Source organism: Ranitomeya imitator, chromosome 4 (genome assembly GCF_032444005.1).
Source record: "Ranitomeya imitator isolate aRanImi1 chromosome 4, aRanImi1.pri, whole genome shotgun sequence".
In the NCBI taxonomy this organism is placed as follows: Eukaryota; Metazoa; Chordata; class Amphibia; order Anura; family Dendrobatidae; genus Ranitomeya; species Ranitomeya imitator.
In genome coordinates this window covers 623,438,993-623,462,056 of record NC_091285.1, presented here as the reverse complement: position 1 = coordinate 623,462,056, position 23,064 = coordinate 623,438,993, and the positions used below count along the sequence as shown (strand labels likewise).

At 44.2% G+C, this 23,064-nt stretch overlaps 1 protein-coding gene across 1 annotated transcript in view; it reads right to left on the bottom strand.

Moving 5' to 3' along the window:
- VAMP8 (vesicle associated membrane protein 8) overlaps positions 1-23,064 on the bottom strand; it is a 40,364-nt gene that overhangs the window by 4,084 nt on the left and 13,216 nt on the right. The window contains exon 2 of the mRNA XM_069766647.1: positions 5,305-5,469. Within this exon, the coding sequence (XP_069622748.1) occupies positions 5,305-5,469 (165 nt within the window). The remainder of the gene's footprint in view (positions 1-5,304; positions 5,470-23,064) is intronic.

Sequence of the window (23,064 nt, the reverse complement as noted above, 5' to 3'; positions counted from 1 at the left end):
CCATGGTACCTCTGAAAACGTCATCTTGTCCCGCAAAAAACGAGCCGCCACATAGCATCATAACCAAAAAAATAAAAAAGTTATAGTCCTGAGAATAAAGCGATGCCAAAATAATTATTTTTTCTATAAAATAGCTTTTATCGTATAAAAGCGCCAAAACATAAAAAAAATGATATAAATGAGGTATCGCTGTAATCGTACTGACCCGAAGAATAAAACTGCTTCATCAATTTTACCAAACGCGGAACGGTATAAACGCCTCCCCCAAAAGAAATTCATGAATAGCTGGTTTTTGGTCATTCTGCCTCACAAAAAATCGGAATAAAAAGCGATCAAAAACTGTCACATGTCCGAAAATGTAACCGATAAAAACGTCAACTCGTCCCGCAAAAAACAAGACCTCACATGACTCTGTGGACCAAAATATGGAAAAATTATAGGTCTCAAAATGTGGAGACGCAAAAACTTTTTTGCTATAAAAAGCGTCTTTTAGTGTGTGACGGCTGCCAATCATAAAAATCCGATATAAAAAACTCGCTATAAAAGTAAATCAAACCCCCCTTCATCACCCCCTTAGTTAGGCTAGGTTCACATTGCGTTAATGGGTTAACGCTAACGGACAGCGTTGCACGGCGAAAATGTCACAATTAACGCCGTGCAACGGGTCCGTTAGCACAACCATTGACAGCAATGTGATTTTCGGGTGTAGCGCATCGCTAGAGCGTGCCATTTTCGGCTCGCGCTAGCAAGGTGCCGTTCTTTTGTGGCGCGCCTCAGACGCTGCTTGCAGCGTCCGCGGCGCGCCCGAGGTCCGATCCCCGATCTTCCAGAGCGGGGACGTTAACGCGACCACTAAACACGACACCTAAAAAGACATTGCGTTAGCGCAATCCGCTAGTGCTAAACGGATTTCCCTAATGCAATGTGAACCTAGCCTTAGGGAAAAATAATAAAATTAAAAAAAATGTATTTATTTCCATTTTCCCATTAGGGTTAGGGTTAGGGCTAGGGTTAGGGCTAGGGTTAGGGTTAGGGTTTGTATTACATTTACGGTTGGGATTAGGGTTGGGATTAGAATTAGGGGTGTGTCAGGGTTAGGTGTGTGGTTAGGGTTACAGTTGGGATTAGGGTTAGGGGTGCGTTTGGATTAGGGTTTCAGTTATAATTGGGGGTTTCCACTGTTTAGACACATCAGGGGCTCTCCAAACGCGACATGGCGTCCGATCTCAATTCCAGCCAATTCTGCATTGAAAAAGTAAAACAGTGCTCCTTCACTTCCGAGCTCTCCCGTGCGCCCAAACAGGGGTTTACCCCAACATATGGGGTATCATCGTACTCGAGACAAATTGGACAACAACTTTTTGGGTCCAAGTTCTCTTGTTATCCTTGGGAAAATAAAAATTTGGGGGGCTAAAAATCATTTTTGTGGGAAAAAAAAAGGATTTTTTATTTTCACGGCTCTGCGTTGTAAACTGTAGTGAAACACTTGGGGGTTCAAAGTTTTCACAACACATCTAGATAAGTTCCATGGGAGGTCTAGTTTCAATATGGGGTCACTTGTGGGTGGTTTCTACTGTTTGGGTACATCAGGGGCTCTGCAAATGCAACGTGACGCCTGCAGACCAATCCATCTAAGTCTGCATTCCAAATGGCGCTCCTTCCCTTCCGAGCTCTGCCATGCGCCCAAACAGTGGTTCCCCCCCACATACGGGGTATCAGCGTACTCAGGACAAATTGAACAACAACTTTTGGGGTCCAATTTATTCTGTTACCCTTGTAAAAATACAAAGCTGGGGGCTAAAAAATCATTTTTGTGAAAAAAAAAAAGAATTTTTATTTTCACGGCTCTGCGTTATAAACTGTAGTGAAACACTTAGGGGTTCAAAGTTCTCACAACACATCTAGATAAGTTCCTTGGGAGGTCTAGTTTCTAATATGGGGTCACTTGTGGGGGGTTTGTACTGTTTGGGTACATCAGGGGCTCTGCAAATGCAACGTGACTCCTGCAGACCAATCCATCTAAGTCTGCATTCCAAATGGCGCTCCTTCCCTTCCGAGCTCTGCCATGCGCCCAAACAGTGGTTCCCCCCCACATATGGGGTATCAGCGTACTCAGGACAAATTGGACAACAACTTTTGGGGTCCAATTTATTATGTTACCCTTGTGAAAATACAAAACTGGGGGCTAAAAAATAATTTTTGCGAAAAAAAAAAAAAATTATTTTAACGGCTCTGCGTTATAAACTGTAGTGAAACATTTGGGGGTTCAAAGCTCTCAAAACACATCTAGATAAGTTCCTTATGGGGTCTAGTTTCCAAAATGGTGTCACTTGTGGGGGGTTTTAATGTTTAGGCACATCAGGGGCTCTCCAAACCAACATGGCGTCCCAACTTAATTCCAGTCAATTTTGCATTGAAAAGTCAAATGGCGCTCCTTCCCTTCCGAGCTCTGCTATGCACCCAAAAAGTGGTTTACCCCCACATATGGGGTATCGTCGCACTCAGGACAAATTGCACAACAACTTTTGTGGTCTAATTTCTTCTCTTACCCTTGGGAAAATAAAAAATTGGGGGCGAAAAGATCATTTTTGTGAAAAAATAAGATTTTTTATTTTTACGGCTCTGCATTATAAACTTCTGTGAAGCACTTGTTGGGTCAAAGTGCTCACCACACATCTAGATAAGTTCCTTAAGGGGTCTACTTTTCAAAATGGTGTCACTTGTGAGGGGTTCCAATGTTTAGGCACATCAGGGGCTCTCCAAACGCAACATGGCGTCCCATCTCAATTCCAGTCAATTTTGCATTGAAAAGTCAAATGGCGCTCCTTCCCTTCCGAGCTCTGCCATACGCCCAAACAATGGTTTACACCCATATATGGGGTATCAGCGTACTCAGGACAAATTGGCCAACAATTTTTGAGGTCCAATTTCTTCTCTTACTCTTGGGAAAATAAAAAATTGGGGGCGAAAAGATCATTTTTGTGAAAAAATATGATTTTTTATTTTTACGGCTCTGCATTATAAACTTCTGTGAAGCAATTGGTGGGTCAAAGTGGTCACCACACATCTAGATAAGTTCCTTAGGGTGTCTACTTTCCAAAATGGTGTCACTTGTGGGGGGGTTTCAATGTTTAGGCACATCATTGGCTCTCCAAACGCAACATGGCGTCCCATCTCAATTCCTGTCAATTTTGCATTTAAAAGTCAAATGGCGCTCCTTCCCTTCCGAGCTCTGCCATGCGCCCAAACAGTGGTTTACTCCCACATATGGGCTATCAGCGTACTCAGTACAGATTGTACAACAATGTTTGGCATCCATTTTATCCTGTTACCCTTGGTAAAATAAAACAAATTGGAGCTGAAATAAATTTTGTGTGAAAAAAAGTTAAATATTCATTCTTATTTAAACATTCCAAAAATTCCTGTGAAACCCCTGAAGGGTTAATAAACTTCTTGAATGTGGTTTTGAGCACCTTGAGGGGTGCAGTTTTTAGAATGGTCTCACACTTGGGTATTTTCTATCATATAGACCCCTCAAAATGACATCAAATGAGATGTGGTCCCTAAAAAAAAATGGTGTTGTAAAAATGAGAAATTGCTGGTCAACTTTTAACCCTTATAACTCCCTAACAAAAAAAAATTTTGGTTCCAAAATTGTGCTGATGTAAAGTAGACATGTGGGAAATGTTACTTATTAAGTATTTTGCGTGAGATATCTCTGTGATTTAAGGGCATAAAAATTTAAAGTTGGAAAATTGCGAAACTTTCTAAATTTTCGCCAAATTTCCGTTTTTTTCACAAATAAACGCAAGTTATATCGAATAAATGTTACTACTAAAATGAAGTACAATATGTCACGAGAAAACAATGTCAGAATCGCCAAGATCCGTTGAAGCGTTCCAGAGTTATAACCTCATAAAGGGACAGTGGTCAGAATTGTAAAAATTGGCCCGGTCATTAACGTGCAAACCACCCTCGGGGCTTAAGGGGTTAAAGTTGTGACTGACTTATCTGAATAACCATACTGACCTGGTGAATCATATACCAAACATGTATAGTTGTTTTTTTTTGTTTTTTGTTTTTTTAAAGTTGTGGGGAAAAAAAATGAAATTAGGGAAAAAAAAAAAAAAAAAAAAAAAAAACTTTAGTTTTGTCACCATTTTCCAGGACTTGTAATATTTTCATTTTTCGGATCGGGGGCTGTGTGAGGGTTTATTTTTTGTGCTCGGCGGTGACGTTTTTAGTGACACCATTTTGGGGTTAGATACAATGTATTGATCGCCTCTTATTGAGTTTTATTGCAATGCAACAGAAGACGGAAAAAAAAAAAAATAATTCAGGGGGTTTTATTTTATTTTTTTTTTTACCAACCAGATTAATTTATTTTATATACATTTAGATCGGACTTTTATGAATGCAGCAATACCAGATGTGTATTTATTTTTTTTTGTTTTATTTTTAATGGGGCAAAAGGGGGCAGGAGATGATTTAAGCATGCGTGTTTGTTTGTTTTTTTTACTTTTTTTTAACTTTTCACTGTATTTAAATCGTCCCCTTAGGGGAATTGAAGCTGCGATTCCGATTGTTTGTGCTTGACATAGACAAAAATCACGATCTCCTCTGAAAGCTATCGTTCAGCCGGCATTCATAAGAGTATCTCAATGACAGGCATACAGGTCATCAGCAGACCCCCGGCTGTCATGGCAGCGTTTTTCTGTACATTTCACATTGGTGTAGTCTGTGGTCATAAATCAGCTTAGAGGAGATCAGTAAAGAAAAGGATAAAAAAAAACAAATACAACCTCACTGATTGATTCCCAGTGAACTCATTCTGCAGCACAGACTATAAAAAGGTAAATGGTGCATAATTTTTAAAGTTTTCCAATTGCAAAAGTGATCTTTATCCCCAAAATACACCTCAGCCACCAACAGAAATCTGCAGTATACTACGTAAAAAGCCCACCTGGTTTACTAAATCTGCAAAAATGTCAAAATTTAGAATGGGGTGGAATTGTTTTTGGCATAAGGAGGACATGACTGCTAGTGAATTTTCCAGTACTGAACTGATGTGTAGGCCATAAAGCTTGTCGATCACGGCTTGTCTTCTGGGTTTTCAGCCAATAAGTAGGCTGCCAACTTCATACAGAGTTATTACATCTGCGCTGATGACTTGCTGATCTGACATCGGTCCAGTATGAAGAAAACCCCAACAGTTAGGAGGCTCCTGCAGGTAACTCGGTGTGCCAGCGGAAGGAGGTGCATAATGTCCAGGTGACACTAACAGATTAGGAGAAACATACTCACACTGGCCTCCAGGTCCTCCGTCTTGTTCCTCAAGTGGTCCAGGTTCTCTCCTCGAGCTAGGATTCGCTCTACATTTTGGGACATGATATTCTTCACTCCCTCCACCTCACTCTGCAGGTCCCTCACACGATCCGGGCCCCCTTGGGCCGAAGGCCCTGCTGTCTCCTGATAATACAAAAATACAAAGAAATGTTATCATGAAAACGAAGAGCCAACCTTCAAGTCAACCCCTTATATCTACTGGTGTAACTGGAAACTCTTGGGTCCCAATGGAGAAAATCTATACCATACCACCTATCATTTATAACGCTAAGGTCCTATCATGAAGCAGAATGACTTTTGGCTTCCCATTTTTACATCTTTGTCCCGTATAGCTACACTCTTGGTCGTGTTTCTGAGAAAACTATTACAAGTCTTGAAGTTACCACTACATATCACAGACCAATAACCAGCTTTTCTAGACAATTTATAGGCAAATCTGCTTTATTACGCAATAATGAAGACCCCAAGAAATAAAAAGACATGAACTTCCTGCAAACAACTATAACAATAACGCATCACGTTAATAAAATGCATTTGAAGAGAGCTTATCACCTGCATTTTTCAATGCAAACCCTACACTTAGGGGTTGTCCAGGCTTACGATACTGATAACTTAAGATAGGTCATGAATATCAGATGGGTCAGGTCCGACCTTAGGAGAGGTCATCAATATTTTATGGGTCGGGTAAGACCACAGGGCATCAATATCAGATGTAAGAGGGCTGACCTTAGGATAGGTCATCAATATAAGATGGGTGAGGGCTGACCTTAGGATAGGTTAATATCAGATGGGTCAGGTCCGACCTTCGGCTAGGTCATCAATATCAGATGTCTTATCAGATGGCTCGGGTCTGACCTTAGGACAGGTCATCAATATTTTATGGGTCGGGTAAGACCACAGGGTAGGTCATCAATATCAGATGTAAGAGGGCTGACCTTAGGGTAGGTCATCAATATCAGATGGGTCGGGTCTGACCTTAGGATAGGTCATCAATATCAGATGTGTGAGGTCCAACGTTAGGATAGGTTAATATCAGATGGGTCGGGTCTGACCTTAGGATAGGTCATAAATATAAGATCGGGGAGGTCTGACCTTGGAATAGGTTATCAACATAAGAATGGTGGAGGTCTGAACCTTTGGATGGAACACCCTGGCAATCATAGTTATCAACTTTGTATTCTGGTGCCATCTAGATGTAAACAATGAACGGAGCCATAATACTACAGCTCTGTACACTGTAGCAGCCATTCTTGGGCACCTCAGCTCAGATCCTATTCTTTTCAATAGAATCTGAGTTGCAGTTGTCAGCAATGGCCACTACAAAGGGCACAGAGCCCTGCTGTTCCTGCTCCATTCGTTGTTTACATCTGTCCACTGACGGAGCCGAAATCAGCTTTATAGTGAGGATGCCATGTGCTGGACAACGAGAAATCTAATATTGATGACCTACCCAAAGATTCAGACCTCAACCGATTGGATACTGATGATGTATCCAAAGATTCAGGGACCCAACAATCTGTTATTAATGACCTACAAACATTCAGACCTCCACCAGTCTGATAGTGATGATGACCTATGGAATGGTCATCACTTTTAAAGGGTCATCCAAGAATATCATACTGATGACTCATCAGTATGATATTCTTGGATGACCCTTTAAAAGTAACTGAACAAAAGACTGAAAATACAGCTCTATGCAATACCAAGGTACCACAACAGATACTAAAACATTTTGCTTGCCCTAGTGCAGTCACTGGAGATTCCATACCATCCTCTACTAGACCCCAGCAGATAGACTCTGAAATGGTGGAATTCAGGTACGTTTCCAACGGGCTCAAAATAGGTTTCAATTTATTGCTGTTCCATCGTCCGATTTAGTTATAGACCTTTAAATCGTGCACGAATTGTCAGTCCTACCTGGGGAAGTCGGCCACTGCATAAACAAAAAGCTTTGCTACTTGACAGCCACTATGAGTGCCGCAATGCCGGCCATATTAGCATGTGAATCCATGGGTTGTCACATCGGTACTATCTAGTCTCCAAAACAGGCAGGATGAGGGCATGCTGTGATTCACCCTTGTACACTCGCACCGTTGCACTCAGTCAGTGTGCCGGCTATGTGCGGTCCATGGTGCACACAGACAGGAAAGTCACCGAATATACATTTGTTGTATTCCTCCTAATCCCCGCCTCTGAGGAGCACACACTCTGAAGAGAGAGACGAGTAAATGCCCACCTCTGGCAAATACCCTGCTCCCATAAAGGGTTAATATCGGCACATCAGGAGATAAGTGGAGCCAAACAAGTCACTTGATAGTGATCGATACCCGACAATCACGTACGCTTCCTTGCAGGCATTGGTAAAAGTGGTGCCATCAAGCCCTTTCACCTCCCAGCACAGAAGTGAGCGCTGCCAATAATAACCCTTTAAGGATCTCAACATTAATCGAGTGAGTGATCCTACCTACAACAGAGACGTAAATAAGTCTGGCATTAGGTTCAACCGCCCCTTTAACAGTATGGCTGTGGGAATCCAGCATTCACTTTGATAAGCAAATATACATAAACTGAATTCAACGGACGGAGCGATGAATGGGACGTTTAGAGATCATAGAATACATGTAAGGCTGAGGTCAGACAGAAAAATGAGGAAGGAGAAAAAAAATGGAAATGGTCGTTAAGAGTGTGGAAACTGAGGGGACAAATGGCGTAACGTCATTATCGGCAGGATGTCAAATGTGGTAATGCAGAAAGCAGGCGGCAGATACACACACACAAGGTCATCGCAGGGAGCGGGGGGAAAGTATAATATATATATGTTGCACCACTGGTGCTTGTGAAAAAGAAAGATGGCTTCATCAGTTTTTATGTGGATTACCGCAGAAGCTGCACTTGATAGAGGTCCACACATTGGGTCTGTGTGCGGGCACACCCAAAATACAATCTTCTGAAGGAGTCCTAAGGGTGCGCCTTGTAGCCCCTGGCTAGTGTCCTCTATATCGATTTATGCAGTGGTGGCGTTTTAATGTCATATATTAAATAATGGCGCATACCTGAAGAATAACCAGCCACTTCACGGTTCTCCAAGCCCGAAGCCATTAAAAGACGTTAAACAGCGAACATGTGAGGAGCATGTGGTTCTGACATTGTTGTGCAGACGCTCATTATACTAACTGCCACAGAGAAAACATGGACTCCGTAGCCACAACCACCAGAGTTTAGGAACGCAAACATCTGAGGTATCAGATGCTGGAAATGACATCTCAGGTTTGGGGTTTTTAACCTTGAATAAGAGAGATCCATAACCTTCAATGGGGTTTGGGTTCCAGTGGAAGTTCGGGTACCGAAAACAAACTTTCTAAAAATTTGGGGTCATGTACCAGAATCCGAACTCCCAACGGTCCACCCATGGGCACGACCACTAGTAAACGTGCCACCAGGTAGTCCTACATAATCATGAGCTCTGCAAAACCCTGTCTCTACCACGGATTGGCAGCTTTCTGCCTTTGCACAGTGGTACACACCACCCCGAGCCTTTACATACGGCTACAATTAGTATAGGGTCCTCTGTATAAGGAGGAACGTGTTTAGGGACAGGGGGCGACACGGATGTCGTATAGCGGCACTTCTGATCACAAGAAGGAGAGGGCAGGAGACCAAGCTTGGAAGCCCAACAGCAATATAGAGAAGTCTTTCTTTAGTCTCCAAGTAATTACACAGAAGAATCTCCATTCTTCCAGAGATTTTCTGCCCTTTACACAGAGTTCTTTATTCCACACAGAAGTTTTTCATTTACCGGCCAAGATCTGGTGTCCCAGGAATGCCAGCAATGAAGCGAACACGACTCTAGACTGATCGGTTCTGTAAATCAGAATATTTGGAATTCGGTGTCATTTCATGACTTAAGTTCCCGACATTTACAGGATTACATTAAAAAAAAAAAAAAAAAAAAAGTGGCTCCCAAACAGAGCGTTACAGGGACGCCACCTCACTGGGCGCATTAAAGACAACCAGGACTTTCTGGCAGTCTGATGGACTCCAATGTGACCGACCACGGTGATCAAAAAAAGTTGAGTGGCTTTGTCCGAATTTGGCATGGTGGCCTCAAAGTGGAGTAAAATAGATAGTCGTAGTTGAATGGTCGCAACAGTTTAGGAAGCTGTATTACCTCCCCCCTAGATTCTCTCCCATCCCATTGAATTTGATGGACTGGTGTCTTTTTTCAACTGTACTATGGAGAAATAAAAATGGCGCCCCTATGCACAAAACAAAGAGATACTACTTGACCAACAGTTTCAAAGTTGCCAGGACTTTATTGTTTTTTTTTATTGAAAAAAAAATGTGGTTATCTCCTAGGCCGAAAGATTCGAGGTTTATACCCATCACTCAAAGTGGGTGGTCTCTACCTAGTTTGAGTCATTCCTAGGACAAAACCTAAGAAGTCCCTACTTTACCAACAGAGATGCTTATATATATATATATGGAGGAGCTTGGTGTTTAGGAACCCAACTGTTGGCTCCAAGACCTGACATCAACTCCATTTAATCACCTTTGGAATAAATTGGAATTTAGATTGCAACCAGAAGCACAGAGGCTGTTGTAGTCCCAAAATAATCTCACAAATCCATATTACTAGCCATGCTTTTTAACATGATGTTCCGGTGCCTGCACACACTTGGCCACAACTGGTGTTCTGAGTGTTCTCGCATCCCCATTACTAAACAGAAAAAGGCCCCAACACTGAGAAGACACCAAAATGCTACAATCACCATTACACCACCCTGTAGGGATTAAGGGTAATCTGTTAGTAGGACCAACCCTCCTAAACCATCTATATGGCCTTGCATTTCATAGAAAGTTGAGTAAAATTATACTTTCATATCAATTATTTAGTGACTAAGTTTGCTCTCCTGATCTACAATACAGGTCTCACCATTTCATTTCAAATCTCTGGAGGCAGATTCTAAGGGAGATCTATGTCCGGCCCATAGATCTTAACAGCTCATTTACATATTTAAAAAAGTGGAATTGTATGGAATATAATAATGGATTGCAAATATCAAAGTAGAATTTTATTCAACTTCCCATGACCTGCGTGTCCATATAGATGGCTTAGGAGGGTTCATTCTACTGACAGATTCCCTTTAATTTATTAATGTCTAGTAACAAGAATATCAGCCGTCATAACACTGCAATTGTCCTGCTAGTTTTAACTCAAGACTAGAGGTACCGTTACACTTAACGATTTACCAACGATCACGACCAGCGATACGACCTGGCCGTGATCGTTGGTAAGTCGTTGTGTGGTCGCTGGAGAGCTGTCACACAGACAGCTCTCCAGCGACCAACGATGCCGAAGTCCCCGGGTAACCAGGGTAAATATCGGGTTACTAAGTGCAGGGCCGCGCTTAGTAACCCGATGTTTACCCTGGTTACCATTGTAAATGTAAAAAAAAAAACAAAAAAAAACAGTACATGCTTACATTCCGGTGTCTGTCACGTCCCCCGGCGTCAGCTTCCTGCACTGACTGTGTCAGCGCCGGCCGGCCGTAAAGCAGAGCACAGCGGTGACGTCACCGCTGTGCTTTACGGCCGGCGCTCACAGTCAGTGTAGGAAGCTGAAGGCGAGGGACGTGACAGACACCGGAATGTGAGTATGTAGTGTTTTTTTTTTTTTTACTTTTACAATGGTAACCAGTGTAAATATCGGGTTACTAAGCACGGCCCTGCACTGTCACACACGCCGATTCAGCGATGACAGTGGGTGATCAGGGACCAAAAAAAAAGGTGCTGATCATTCCCAGCGACCAACGATCTCCCAGCAGGGGCCTGATCGTTGGTCGCTGTCATACAGAACGATTTCGTTAACACGTCACAAAAAGCAACTAGATCGTTAAAGAAATCGTTATGTGTGACGGTACCTTAGGTCTGAGGGGGTCTATAATAAAAAAAAATAAGTGGTCCTTGTAATGCTGTGGGGATTAGTAATGCAGCTGGTAGCTACAGTGTTTAGCCCACACTGGCTATAGATATGTATAGTTGACTAGTAGGACTCTGACTACAGAGACAGTCTGTAGTCAGTGGGGGGTGGGCAGTTACACTCTATTGTATATGAACTTGCATCCTAGAAGGCACTAGCAAAGGTTATAAGCATGGCATGCTGAAGCTTGTAGTTCCAGAATGTCTGAAGATTCAGGTTCTTATCCCATTACCAGAGATGTAGTATGAAGCTCCTGGACCTCAGTGTAAAGGTACCTTCACACTGAGCGACTTTAGAACGATAACGATAGCGATCCGTGACATTGCAGCGTCCTGGATAGCGATATCGTTGTGTTTGACACGCAGCAGCGATCAGGATCCTGTTGTGACATCGCTGGTCAGAGCTAGAAGGCCAGAACTTTATTTCGTCGCTGGATCACCCGCTGACATCGCTGAATTGGCATGTGTGACGCCGATTCAGCGATGTCTTCACTTGTAACCAGGGTAAACATCGGGTTACTAAGCGCAGGGCCGCGCTTAGTAACCCGATATTTACCCTGGTTACCTAAAAAAAAAAAAAAAAAAAAAACACACTACATACTTACATTCCGGTGTCTGTCGCGTCCCTTGCAGTCAGCTTCCCGCACTGACTGTGAGCGCCGGCCGTAAAGCACAGCGGTGACGTCCCCGCTGTGCTCTGCTTTATGGCCGGCCGGCGCTGACACAGTCAGTGCGGGAAGCTGACTGCGAGGGACGCGACAGACACCGGAATGTAAGTATGTAGTGTTTGTTTTCTTTAGGTAACCAGGGTAAATATCGGGTTACTAAGCACGGCCCTGCGCTTAGTAACCCGATGTTTACCCTGGTTACCTGGGGACCTCGGCATCGTTGGTCGCTGGAGAGCTGTCTGTGTGACAGCTCTCCAGCGACGCTGCAGCGATCGGCATCGTTGTCTATATCGCTGCAGCGTCGCTTAATGTGACGGTACCTTTATTGAATCTCTAACTTCTGCCCTGCCACACTGTAGCTTCCCTAGTGTTTTCCACAACAGAAATATATAAAGCCGGCAGTGTCATCAGCTACCTGTGCACAGACACTGCCAGTATCGGTTATGCAGGCAGAACTAGTTTTATGACTTGTTGTGTCATCCAGTGATGCAATGTCATGGGAGCAGTACAGTGGCCACCGGAAATGCTGAACCCGTCTTCATATCAGTACGCAGAGCAGCGGTCGTCTGTGGGGCTACTAGAGGCGGCCTAGTCACTCCTTACTGTACATGGACCACAGGAAGTTTAGGATCTAGTTCCCCATGGGCCTTTCTTCAGCAGTTTTTGGAGCAGCAACAATTTCTACTTCAAAATCTTCAGAAAAGAAAAAAAAAAAAGTGCCCATTCAGCCAAAGCTCAGACGGTTTTTCACTGCATATGTGTTTGCAGAAAATCCATGGCGTAGTATTACTGTTGGATGTGCTCTGCAATAAATACATTGTGTGGGAACATTGCTTTAACCCATTTAGCATCCATATTATAGGCGTAAATCAATTGGGACCATGAACCAGAGCAATCAGCTTCCTAGATCCATGGGATTCTGTTGGTTCAGGTCACAATACCCACATTCGGGAGGGACTCATGACTCTGGTATGGATGTGTGAGCCCCTCATAGATAGCGAGCCATTGAGAGAACTTTCCATGCACAGATTCAGCTATAAAGTGGACATCAGTGCTCGGAATTACTGGAGAGCCGTGGTTATCTATACACCACGGGAGACGCAATGACATGACGGCACATGCCACACCGAGCCTCACCCAGATTAGATGTGACAACATACTGTATGCAGGGAGGACTTAAGGGCAAAATACTTTCTGCGGAGGGGGGGGGGGGGGGGAGGTTAAGGGCACCATGGTGGCATCGCATTAGGGGTTCCCAGGATATTATACTGCATTAAAGATCATTGGGTGGATGTTTTAAATGCATGGAGGGAAATCTTACTGTATGGGCATTGGGCACCATCAGTGTCATGACTACAGTCTGATGGATCTGGTGCAGGACCTGCTGGACCAGGCCCCCACTCCATGCCACCTTCTCATTTAAAGATTTTTCTGTATTTTCATGACTATGAAAATTGTACATTCACACTGAAGGCATCAAAACTATGAATTTACATAGCTACATAGAAAACATGGGGCTTCATAGAAGAGGTATAATGCACCCCCATAGGCCTCCATATAGTATATTGCACCTCCAATCCCCCATAGGCCTCCATATAGTATAATGCACCTCCAATCCCCCATAGTCCTCCATATAGTATAATGCACCCCCATAGGCCTCCATGTAATGTACTACACAGCCCATAGTCATCCATGTGGTATAATGCACCCAATAGTCATTCATAAAGTATAATGTGCCCCATAGTCATCCATGTACTAGTATGACCACTGATTTAAAAAAGAAAAACAAAATACTATTTCTTCGCATGCGACAGGTGCGTGTGACGTCACTACCATTCGCCCTGTCACATGCACGCCAACGTCAGCTGCTGGCTTCTGATTGGCCGGCAGCGCGTATTGTGGCACGCAGACCTGCAATACACTTTAACTGGATGTGTGTCCGTGGAAAACACGGGAAAACCCTGTGCAGACATAACTGGAAATGGGCCAGTGTCGGGGTTGGAAAGGGGGGCAATTAAATATATTTATTTTAAATATGGGGAATACAATAATCTCAATTAGTAGTATACAGTATAGTACCAGTTGCACTGGAATTTTTCCCCCCAAAACTACAGTAAATATGAATCTGCTGAACTCCTCCTGCCCTATAAAGATGGTGGCAGATCAGAAACCATCTTCAATGAGTCAAGTTCCCCTTAATTCCTTTGATAATCTATTATCAGTGTGGCCAGCGTAGGGAAAGCACTGTCAGACTTGTCCTTAGTCTACTCACAGCAGAGCCACCAGCTCAGCATGGTCATTACTACAAGACTGCAGTAGAACTTGTTCTGCCCCATAAATGATACCATCAAACTCCAGGGAACATTTTGGGGGTTTTCAGCAAGAGTCACTGCCAACACCAACATCATTAAACATTATGACAGCCTTCAACCTATGATCAGAACAACCGATCATCATTCTAGAGCGGATGACTGTACAAAACCAGCACACGAGCAGGAATGTGAAGGCGTTTTGATGGTAAGAAATGCAAGGGTTGTACAGGAAATTAAAATTATGATTTCTTCCTCAGGACAGTGCCCCTCCTGTTCACAGGTCGTGGCTTGTATTGCAGGTCAGCCCTATTCAATTCAATGGAGCTGGAGTGTAATACCGGACAGATCCTGTCGACAGGTATGGCGCTGTTTCATGAAGGAAGTGGTCATGTTTTTCTAATCCTCTAGTAATAAATCAAGAACAAGCAATTCTATAAACCCCCATGTGTAAAGCCCCCGCTAAGGTCATATTTGCACAAGCTAAAGATAAATTTAGTTTTTTAATACATTTTTAGAAAAAGCTGTGAAGTAAAAATGAAGTGCCGTGCCTCTTTGGGTTTCGGATCAGAACTTTCCACGTCTAAGAGAACTGGATTCTGAACATTTATTGTGTCCAAATACCATCCACACCAAGCAACAGTATGGAGGCACCCATAGAAATGCATTACCACAATACATGGGATCCACATCACAAACCCTTCTGGCAATTGTGCTCGTGAAATCAGGGGCGCAGCCTTTGAATTACTGTTTATTCAGGAGGGGTCCCAGCTCATTGCTCCCACAAATACCATCTTCTAAAATAAGTGTCTTAAAGGGAATCTATCAACAGATTTTTTCTATGTAATCGGAGGACAGCATGAGGTAGGTGCTGAGACACTGATTTCAGCGATGTCTCATTTATTAGGCTGTGTGCTGCTGTTTCAGTGCAATGAGTGATTTACCAGCAGATTATCACTGCCGGGACTAGTGCTCAGGTGAGCCCTAGTCCAACCATGCCTCCAACACTGATAAGCAGCTTACTGTAGTTAACAAATGTACATAGAAAGCTGTGGTGTGGGCGGGGGCAGCTTTCTGAGCTCTGCTACACGTTATATATATAAAAACTCTGATTGTATCACAACGGTTGCACCCAGTAAACTGAGTGATACATCACTGGAATCAGAGTCTCTTTTCCTAAGTTATGCTGCTCTCAGATGAGGCAGCAAAAACCTGGTGACAGATTCCCTTTAAAAGTGCACATGCCACTGATACAAAGCCGTCATTGTGACCGAGCAGAGGATTGTACATCTGCTAAATCCTTCTTTTGTATAGACCTCAAGGAGGAATATTCAGTTGCAGTAAAATAATCTCATCCTGGAGGCGTAATTACATCCAGGCCAAGGAAAGTTAAATAAAATAAGAGCAAAAAAAAAAAAAAAACAAGCTACATAGAAAACTTGGGAGGAAAAAAACAAACAAAACAAAAACCTGCGCAACAAACGATGGAGGAAACTTTTGATTACGTACAAATAACGAACAAAAGGCCCCGATTCATTTAAAAAGGCAGATAAAACTTTATGAATTCAGCACTTTTGACGTTGTGTGTGCCTCGCCAGAAATGGTTACTCCAGTCGAGAACTGGAATTACATTTTTTCTGCCACTTTTGAAGAATTTGATGGGTAGGTGTAACTACATCCCATGCCAGCTCCTCCCCTCGTGTACACATTTTGGAGGAGGGGGCTCTAAGCTGGAAAAAGCCAAAAGTCACAAAATTTTGGGCAACTTTGTGTGGTACACTTTGCCTTGTTTCAAAACATTTTCTGGTGTAAACGCTTAAATGAATCGGGCCCCAAATGCTCGTATCTCTCACACAGGGTGCGCCACGCAAAATGTTCACAGGCGAGCGGCACATAACTGTACGTATCAGCCACAAGCGCTCTCTTGGTGCCCATGGCTCCATCATGCCAGCCACAGACCTACCAAGATGGCAGGGTAGGGCACCACATGCTGCTGATTAAGCCTTTAATCGAATATATAACCATAAGGTGATCTAGCAACGTGTTCACTTACGTCATTAGTACCCAATCCTGTGTTTTTACATAGTTATGTAATTAGTGCATGTAGCTGAGCTGTAAATGTCGGAGTACGAGTGTGCCGAGATGATGACACGTTGGTCACGATGCTGTCTGTGTCGGGTGACTGTGCCGTGAATATTCATGTCTGCAGACACCGCACTCCTCCTGCACATGGCCGTATTATGGCTCCAGATTCCTCCCGAAGAAGTGCTGTATATAGGGTCTCACTACCTCCATATACCGTGTAAGCCTTCCATCATACATGGGTGCACTGCATATTACGTGGGTATGGCAGCATTACATTTGTAGGAGCAGATCTGCGAAATATCATCTACGGAGCACCAGATGGCGACCAACAGCTCCACTGTGGAAGCAGCTCAATAGTGGAGCCATGACTGCGGATGCGGCTCAATAGTGGAGCCATGACTGCGGAAGCAGCTCAATAGTGGAGCCATGACTGCGGATGCGGCTCAATAGTGGAGCCATGACTGCGGATGCGGCTCAATAGTGGAGCCATGACTGCGGATGCGGCTCAATAGTGGAGCCATGACTGCGGATGCGGCTCAATAGTGGAGCCATGACTGCGGAAGCGGCTCAATGGTGGAGCCATGACTGCGGATGCGGCTCAATGGTGGAGCCATGACTGCGGATGCGGCTCGATAGTGGAGCCATGTCTGCGGATGCGGCTCGATAGTGGAGCCATGACTGTGGAAGCAGCTCAATAGTGGAGCCATGACTGCGGAAGCGGCTCAATAGTGGAGCCATGACTGTGGAAGCGGCTCAATAGTGGAGCCATGACTGCGGATGCGGCTCCATAGTGGAGCCATGACTGTGGAAGCAGCTCAATAATGGAGCCATGTCTGCGGAAGCAGCTCAATAGTGGAGCCATGACTGTGGAAGCGGCTCAATAGTGGAGCCATGACTGCGGATGCGGCTCCATAGTGGAGCCATGACTGCGGATGCGGCTCCATAGTGGAGCCATGACTGCGGAAGCAGCTCAATAATGGAGCCATGTCTGCGGAAGCAGCTCAATAGTGGAGCCATGACTATGGTTGCGGCTCAATAGTGGAGCCATGACTGTGGAAGCAGCTCAATAGTGGAGCCATGACTGCGGATGCGGCTCAATAGTGGAGCCATGACTGCAGAAGCGGCTCAATAGTGGAGCCATGTCTGCAGAAGCGGCTCAATAGTGGAGCCATGATTGCAGAAGCTGCTCAATAGTGGAGCCATGACGGCGGAAGCGGCTCAATAGTGGAGCCATGACTGCGGAAGCAGCTCAATAGTGGAGCCATTACAATTGACTACATGGGTTTGTTGGTAAAACTGTTGATTTTATCGACAGTAATGTGCCCTTTTAACAATCAATGTAGGGCACATTTACAGTTTCGGACAGTCCGCGGCCCCGTCTGGCCTAACCAGGACATTTGGATACGGCACTGTTCCACTTCTGTGTCGGTGAGCGGACATGTTTACATGTCTCCTTCTTCCTACTACAATGTCTGCCGCTAGATCCTGATCTACTAGTCGGCTACCGCTGATGTAATTGCTCCGCATGTCTGAACACATTTTTTGCATTCAGATAATAACATAACGTGGTCATATTTCCTGGAAAAAAAATTGCAGAGTTAAATATTATTCTATGACCATTTCACAACGATCCGGAATACGGTGGTTACGGTAAATTTGCCGAAATCGCAAACAATCAAGACACCAATGGGCATTTACCTATGTGTAATGCCTGTACGGCTCAGATCACGGCTGCGCACACCATGAAGCCCAGTTCTGGTTGGTCCCAAACCCCCCTTGTTATTGGGTAGCAAGAACATATGCTGGACTTTATCTAATGTATGGATAAAAAAAACCAAAAAAAAACCAGTTGACCTTTTTCACATAAATAGCGCCACTCTTATCTTCTGGCTGTGTCGGGTATTACAGCTCATCCTCATTCCAGCGGCAACCGCAGACAATACAAACACATTAGACCCATTTTTCCTATGTCCAGCCAAGATTTGTTTTGTTATTGGATTATTGTATCAGCGTTAGGTCAATCAGCCAAAATGTCTGTGTACTCAGAAAATGATCTCGGTGTTATTCGCACCATGCTGGAATTTGTACTGAAACCTTACCCCACATTTCACGTCACTGCGATGGAGGCAAGTACTGTATACCTGCCGGCCCATCGGCAATAACTGCGAGTAACTTGTACTATAGGGTCTAAGACCACTATAAAAAGAAAAATTAGTCATGGGTGAAATGGGTCCATGTGCTCTCCGTGGTACACATGGAAAGCACACAGACTATTGCACACTGGCCCTTATATGCAAAAGGACGTTAATAACCCCCACACTGTCAGGCTGGGGTCACTCGTGTGTGTATATTCTGGAGTGCGATCATATTTTCTCAGTGAGAAGAAGATGGACAAAAAAAAAGGCTCCATCTTCTCCATTCTGTCAGTCCATGAAAATTGGACTGCACTCAGATGTCATTCGAGTGCAGTCCGCTTTTTTTTCCCCAAACTCAATAACTTGCATGGCCGGGTGCAATCCAATAATCGGATCCAACTTTGGCTAGCTGCGATATTTTCTTAGAACCATCTTGGTCCAAGGAAAAAAGAAAAAAAAAAAAAAGTTGACAGACATGTGCTAGGCCCCATAGAATGTTCTGTTGGATCACACTCGGCCATGTGTACAAGCTATTAAAACTATATATGAAAGTAGGGGTAATGTGCCTTACATAGGATATATGGCTGGATCACATTTTCAACTTTGGAGTGGGAAGTGGCAGGAAAACTATATACAGTTCTGACACCAGTGGTCTTCATAGAAAAGTTTTTTTTTTTAAACAACAAGCTCTTGATTTCTTGCTTTTATTGGCTCCAATGTTGACAAAAATGGAACAAAAACTGAAACCAGTACATAAAAGAGGCCTAAAGCAGGGACGGCCTTTGCCTCTAGCAACCAATTTTTTTTTTCAGGGCAATTTAAAAAAGGAAATAAAATGCAGAATCTGCCAAGGGCAACGGCTCCACCCTTTGTCTGCACTAGCCCTCATATACGTAGTCAGTGGTGCGTCACTGGTACAAATATAGCATGTAAATGTTTGGGGTTTTTTTTTGCACATTTTGTCTACACCCAACTTTGCAATTTACCTCCTATTAAAAATACTCTATGTTCACAAAAACAGAGAGATGTCATTTAATTGTTTGTTGCTGGTAACTTAAGGTGCCAGCCATCCTGCAGCCTCAGAGCGGCCACTTACGTGGGCATGGAGCACGTGCCTCTTGCAGGCTCTATGCTTCAGAGCCTGCTTGTTGCGCTCTAGTTCTGTGCCATACATTTATACATGAGGAATAACACTATTTCCACCCAATATATGACTAGTATTCTGCATTTTACACCTTCTTTGCAGTTTTCTCACTTTTTTCAGTTATCTGAAATAGTTGATAGCGACTAGCATCTATGATGACTCCTATACACAGAACACAGAGACATGAGGAATTCCTTCTCGACTGTGTCTACATAGCACACGTTTATAACCAGCAGCAGTGTGGAGGACATTACTGAGCAGTGTGGCTGTGAGTCCAGCACCCAGGTGTGATCAAAAACTTACCAGACAGCAGCAGCCCCGACTGGGTCACCGACTCCCTCCCACTCACTTTTCTACCTCCTCACCCCTCAAGAGAGTTACATAAGAGCCCTAATCTGATTCCTTAGTGAGCTAGCTATTCTTCAGATGGAATGGAGAGTTCAGGAAGCAGAAGGGAGGAAATAAAGAAGCATAAATCTCCGATTCATGCAAATTTTATCGAGAATGTTTAAAAGGTAAAATTTGACACTCGTCTAGGGGCAACTATCGCACCAACATGTGGGTTATAGCTTTAAAACCATGCCCATGGCAAAGCAGTCTGCTGGAGGAAGTAAAAGAAGTTAGAAATGACCAGACATTAGTTCTGGACTCCAAACCTGCGTCATCAGGCGCATGGCATTGCACAATAAAACAAAGGGTACTGTCCTCGGCTCTACCTGCATCGATGCAGAAACAAAGACTGCGGTGTTGAAACTCTCCTAAAACGGGTTCTCAGGTGAAACCTCTCGTCACAGTAGGCGATAGCTTGTTGATCTGTGAGGGTCCAACTGCTGGAACCTGCACCGATCGGCAAAAAGGGAAACTTTAATCCCTGTTAGAATGGAGCGGCAGTGCGCATGCTCAACCCCCTGCTCCATTCATTGTCTATGGGAGGTTAGTCAGACCCTCGACGGCTTCTCCCCGCCCGCTGTCAGACTGGCAGGTCTCCTCCTGCGTGTGCCTATAGAAAGAGGCTTGTCAGTCATGGGAGAAGTCGCCGGGGACCTGCCTGGCGGATATTAAATAGTAGGCTTGTCAACGGCAACTTAGGCATCGGCCCACGCCTACATCACGGTAATATACAGACTGTGGCAGCACAATATCTGCCATCACGCCCATGATGGGTATGCAGCGTTCCAACACAACAAAAAACATCACCCGGCTTCCCTGAGAACAGAGTTATCAATACTCTCTACAGACTCCTCGCCATCGAGATAAAGACGGAGAGCTGGGCGTTAAGACGGTTAAACATTTATCTGTTTTATCAGAGCGTCTCCCTCCAGAGGAGACATGACAGGGCAAGGGTTGGCAGGACGGAAGTGTACATGGGTGGTAAATGTGTATGTATGTGTATTGTATATCTGGAACATTTTATGGCTGAGGACTTCGCACTTACGTCCGCAGCAGGAATCATCGACATATTGAACATTTTCTAATCAGCAGGGCATTTACACTGGCCTGTAATGGATCCTATAGACTATATTCAAGGTGTCTGGCGCCTGTTTTCTGGTCTGCCGACGATGACGGGGCAAGAACGATCAGTAATATGTTCACTCTGTCCCCGAACAGCAGCATGTTCTCGGCAGCACATCCTCTGCTTACACATGGAGATGTGCTGCCAATAACGAGCTGCCACAACGGGCATTAATCTCCACCAGATATTCGGGAAGGATTCGCTATTAGGCTGCCATCACACTAGCAGTATTTGGTCAGTATTTTACATCAGTATTTGTAGCCAAAACCAGGAGTGGAACAAATAGAGGAAAAGTGTAACAAACATATGCACCACTTCTGTATTTATCACCCACTCCAGGTTTTGGCTTACAAATACTGAGGTAAAATACTGACCAAATACTGATAGTGTGACGGCAGCCTTAACGTTCTGACCTAAAGAGTCCCATGTACATTATGGTTTCAAATGGGATTTAGGAATGGTCAAATTTGTAGGGAAGAGGAATGATTGGCCATAATTGGTTTTCACGGGAGACGCCATTGCTCCTCACCCTTAGAATAAGGCTGAGATAAGCATAATGTCTCGTAGCGAAACTCATTGATTAGAACTTTCCGCAGAATTCACTACCCGTGTTGAGGATTTTGGATGCAGAATTTCCTTGAAGGATTTCATTGTTCTGTAAAATTCTGTAGTAAAACTCGAAACATTAAGCAGCAAACGATGCACAAAAATCTGCCATGGTGATTCCTTGTGGGGTTTTTTGCTGCAGAAACACTTAGTGATTTCTGTGGCGTATTCACACTCCACGTAACTACATACCGCAACCCGCCTCAGAGGTTTCACTATGGGTCACTATAAGCATCCGGACCTCTGAGCCCTACGGTATAATACTGGCATCTGCTTATGTGGTCTTTGGGTCCCCTCAGACATCAAATGTCCGGGTGCAAATTCTACCATTGTGCCTCCTGTAGGGCGGCGTGAATGTCTAGTCACATGGTGGCGTCAGCCATGACAGCGGTGGAGCGGCCCACAATCACTCTTTGCTGCGGCTATATCACAGGGGAACGGGGTCGTATTGTAACCTCTGGTGTATTACAATGGTGACCAATAAGTCACAAAGAGTCAAAACTAACTGGATTTTTTTCTACCATCTTGTCGTGTTCCCTATGAATCGCATTGTGACCCCATGCACTGCGACGTAGCAGCGGCACAGAGTGATCTTTGGCCATACGACCTGTCTCGCCGACTGTCCGCAGAGAAAGGAAAGATCTTGTCTCTGTGGTATTACTCTAGGGCAGTGTTCAGCAGCCTGTGGCACTGAAGATGTTGTGAAACTTCAACTCCCATCATGTCACAACAGCCTGCAGTCAGCACATGTAGGGAGCTGTATTTGCACAACAGCTGGATCGCTGGAGGTGGCTGAACCATCTTTGGACACAAGATCTTCCCTTAAAAAGGCAATTCCTGGTTTCAGAATACCATAATAATAATAATAATAAAAAATAAATAAACAACATGTTCTTTACTCCCCAGGTCCAGAATCGAATCTCCTTCGCTGCTCTCGGTGTCTGATTGTCTGCAGCGCTGACGTCATGTGGACAGTACAGGGGTCAATAACTGAGCTCTGCCCAAGTAGCCCACATGAGCAGCTCAGAGATGCTGAGCTCACTGATTAGCTGCAGCGCTGTAGAAATTACGTCAGCCGAGAGCAGCAGCAGGGACTCCCCATTGGACCTAGGAAGAGTGAATAAAGCACAGGTTTATACACACAAAAATAAATAAATAAAAGAGGAGAGCACTTCACCTGGGAATGGGGGCTTTGCAAAGATGGCAATGGCTATACTTTCTTGCCCATCCAAAGGCTGGAACTGTTTTGCTAACCTGCAACTACTTAGCGAGAGGAAAG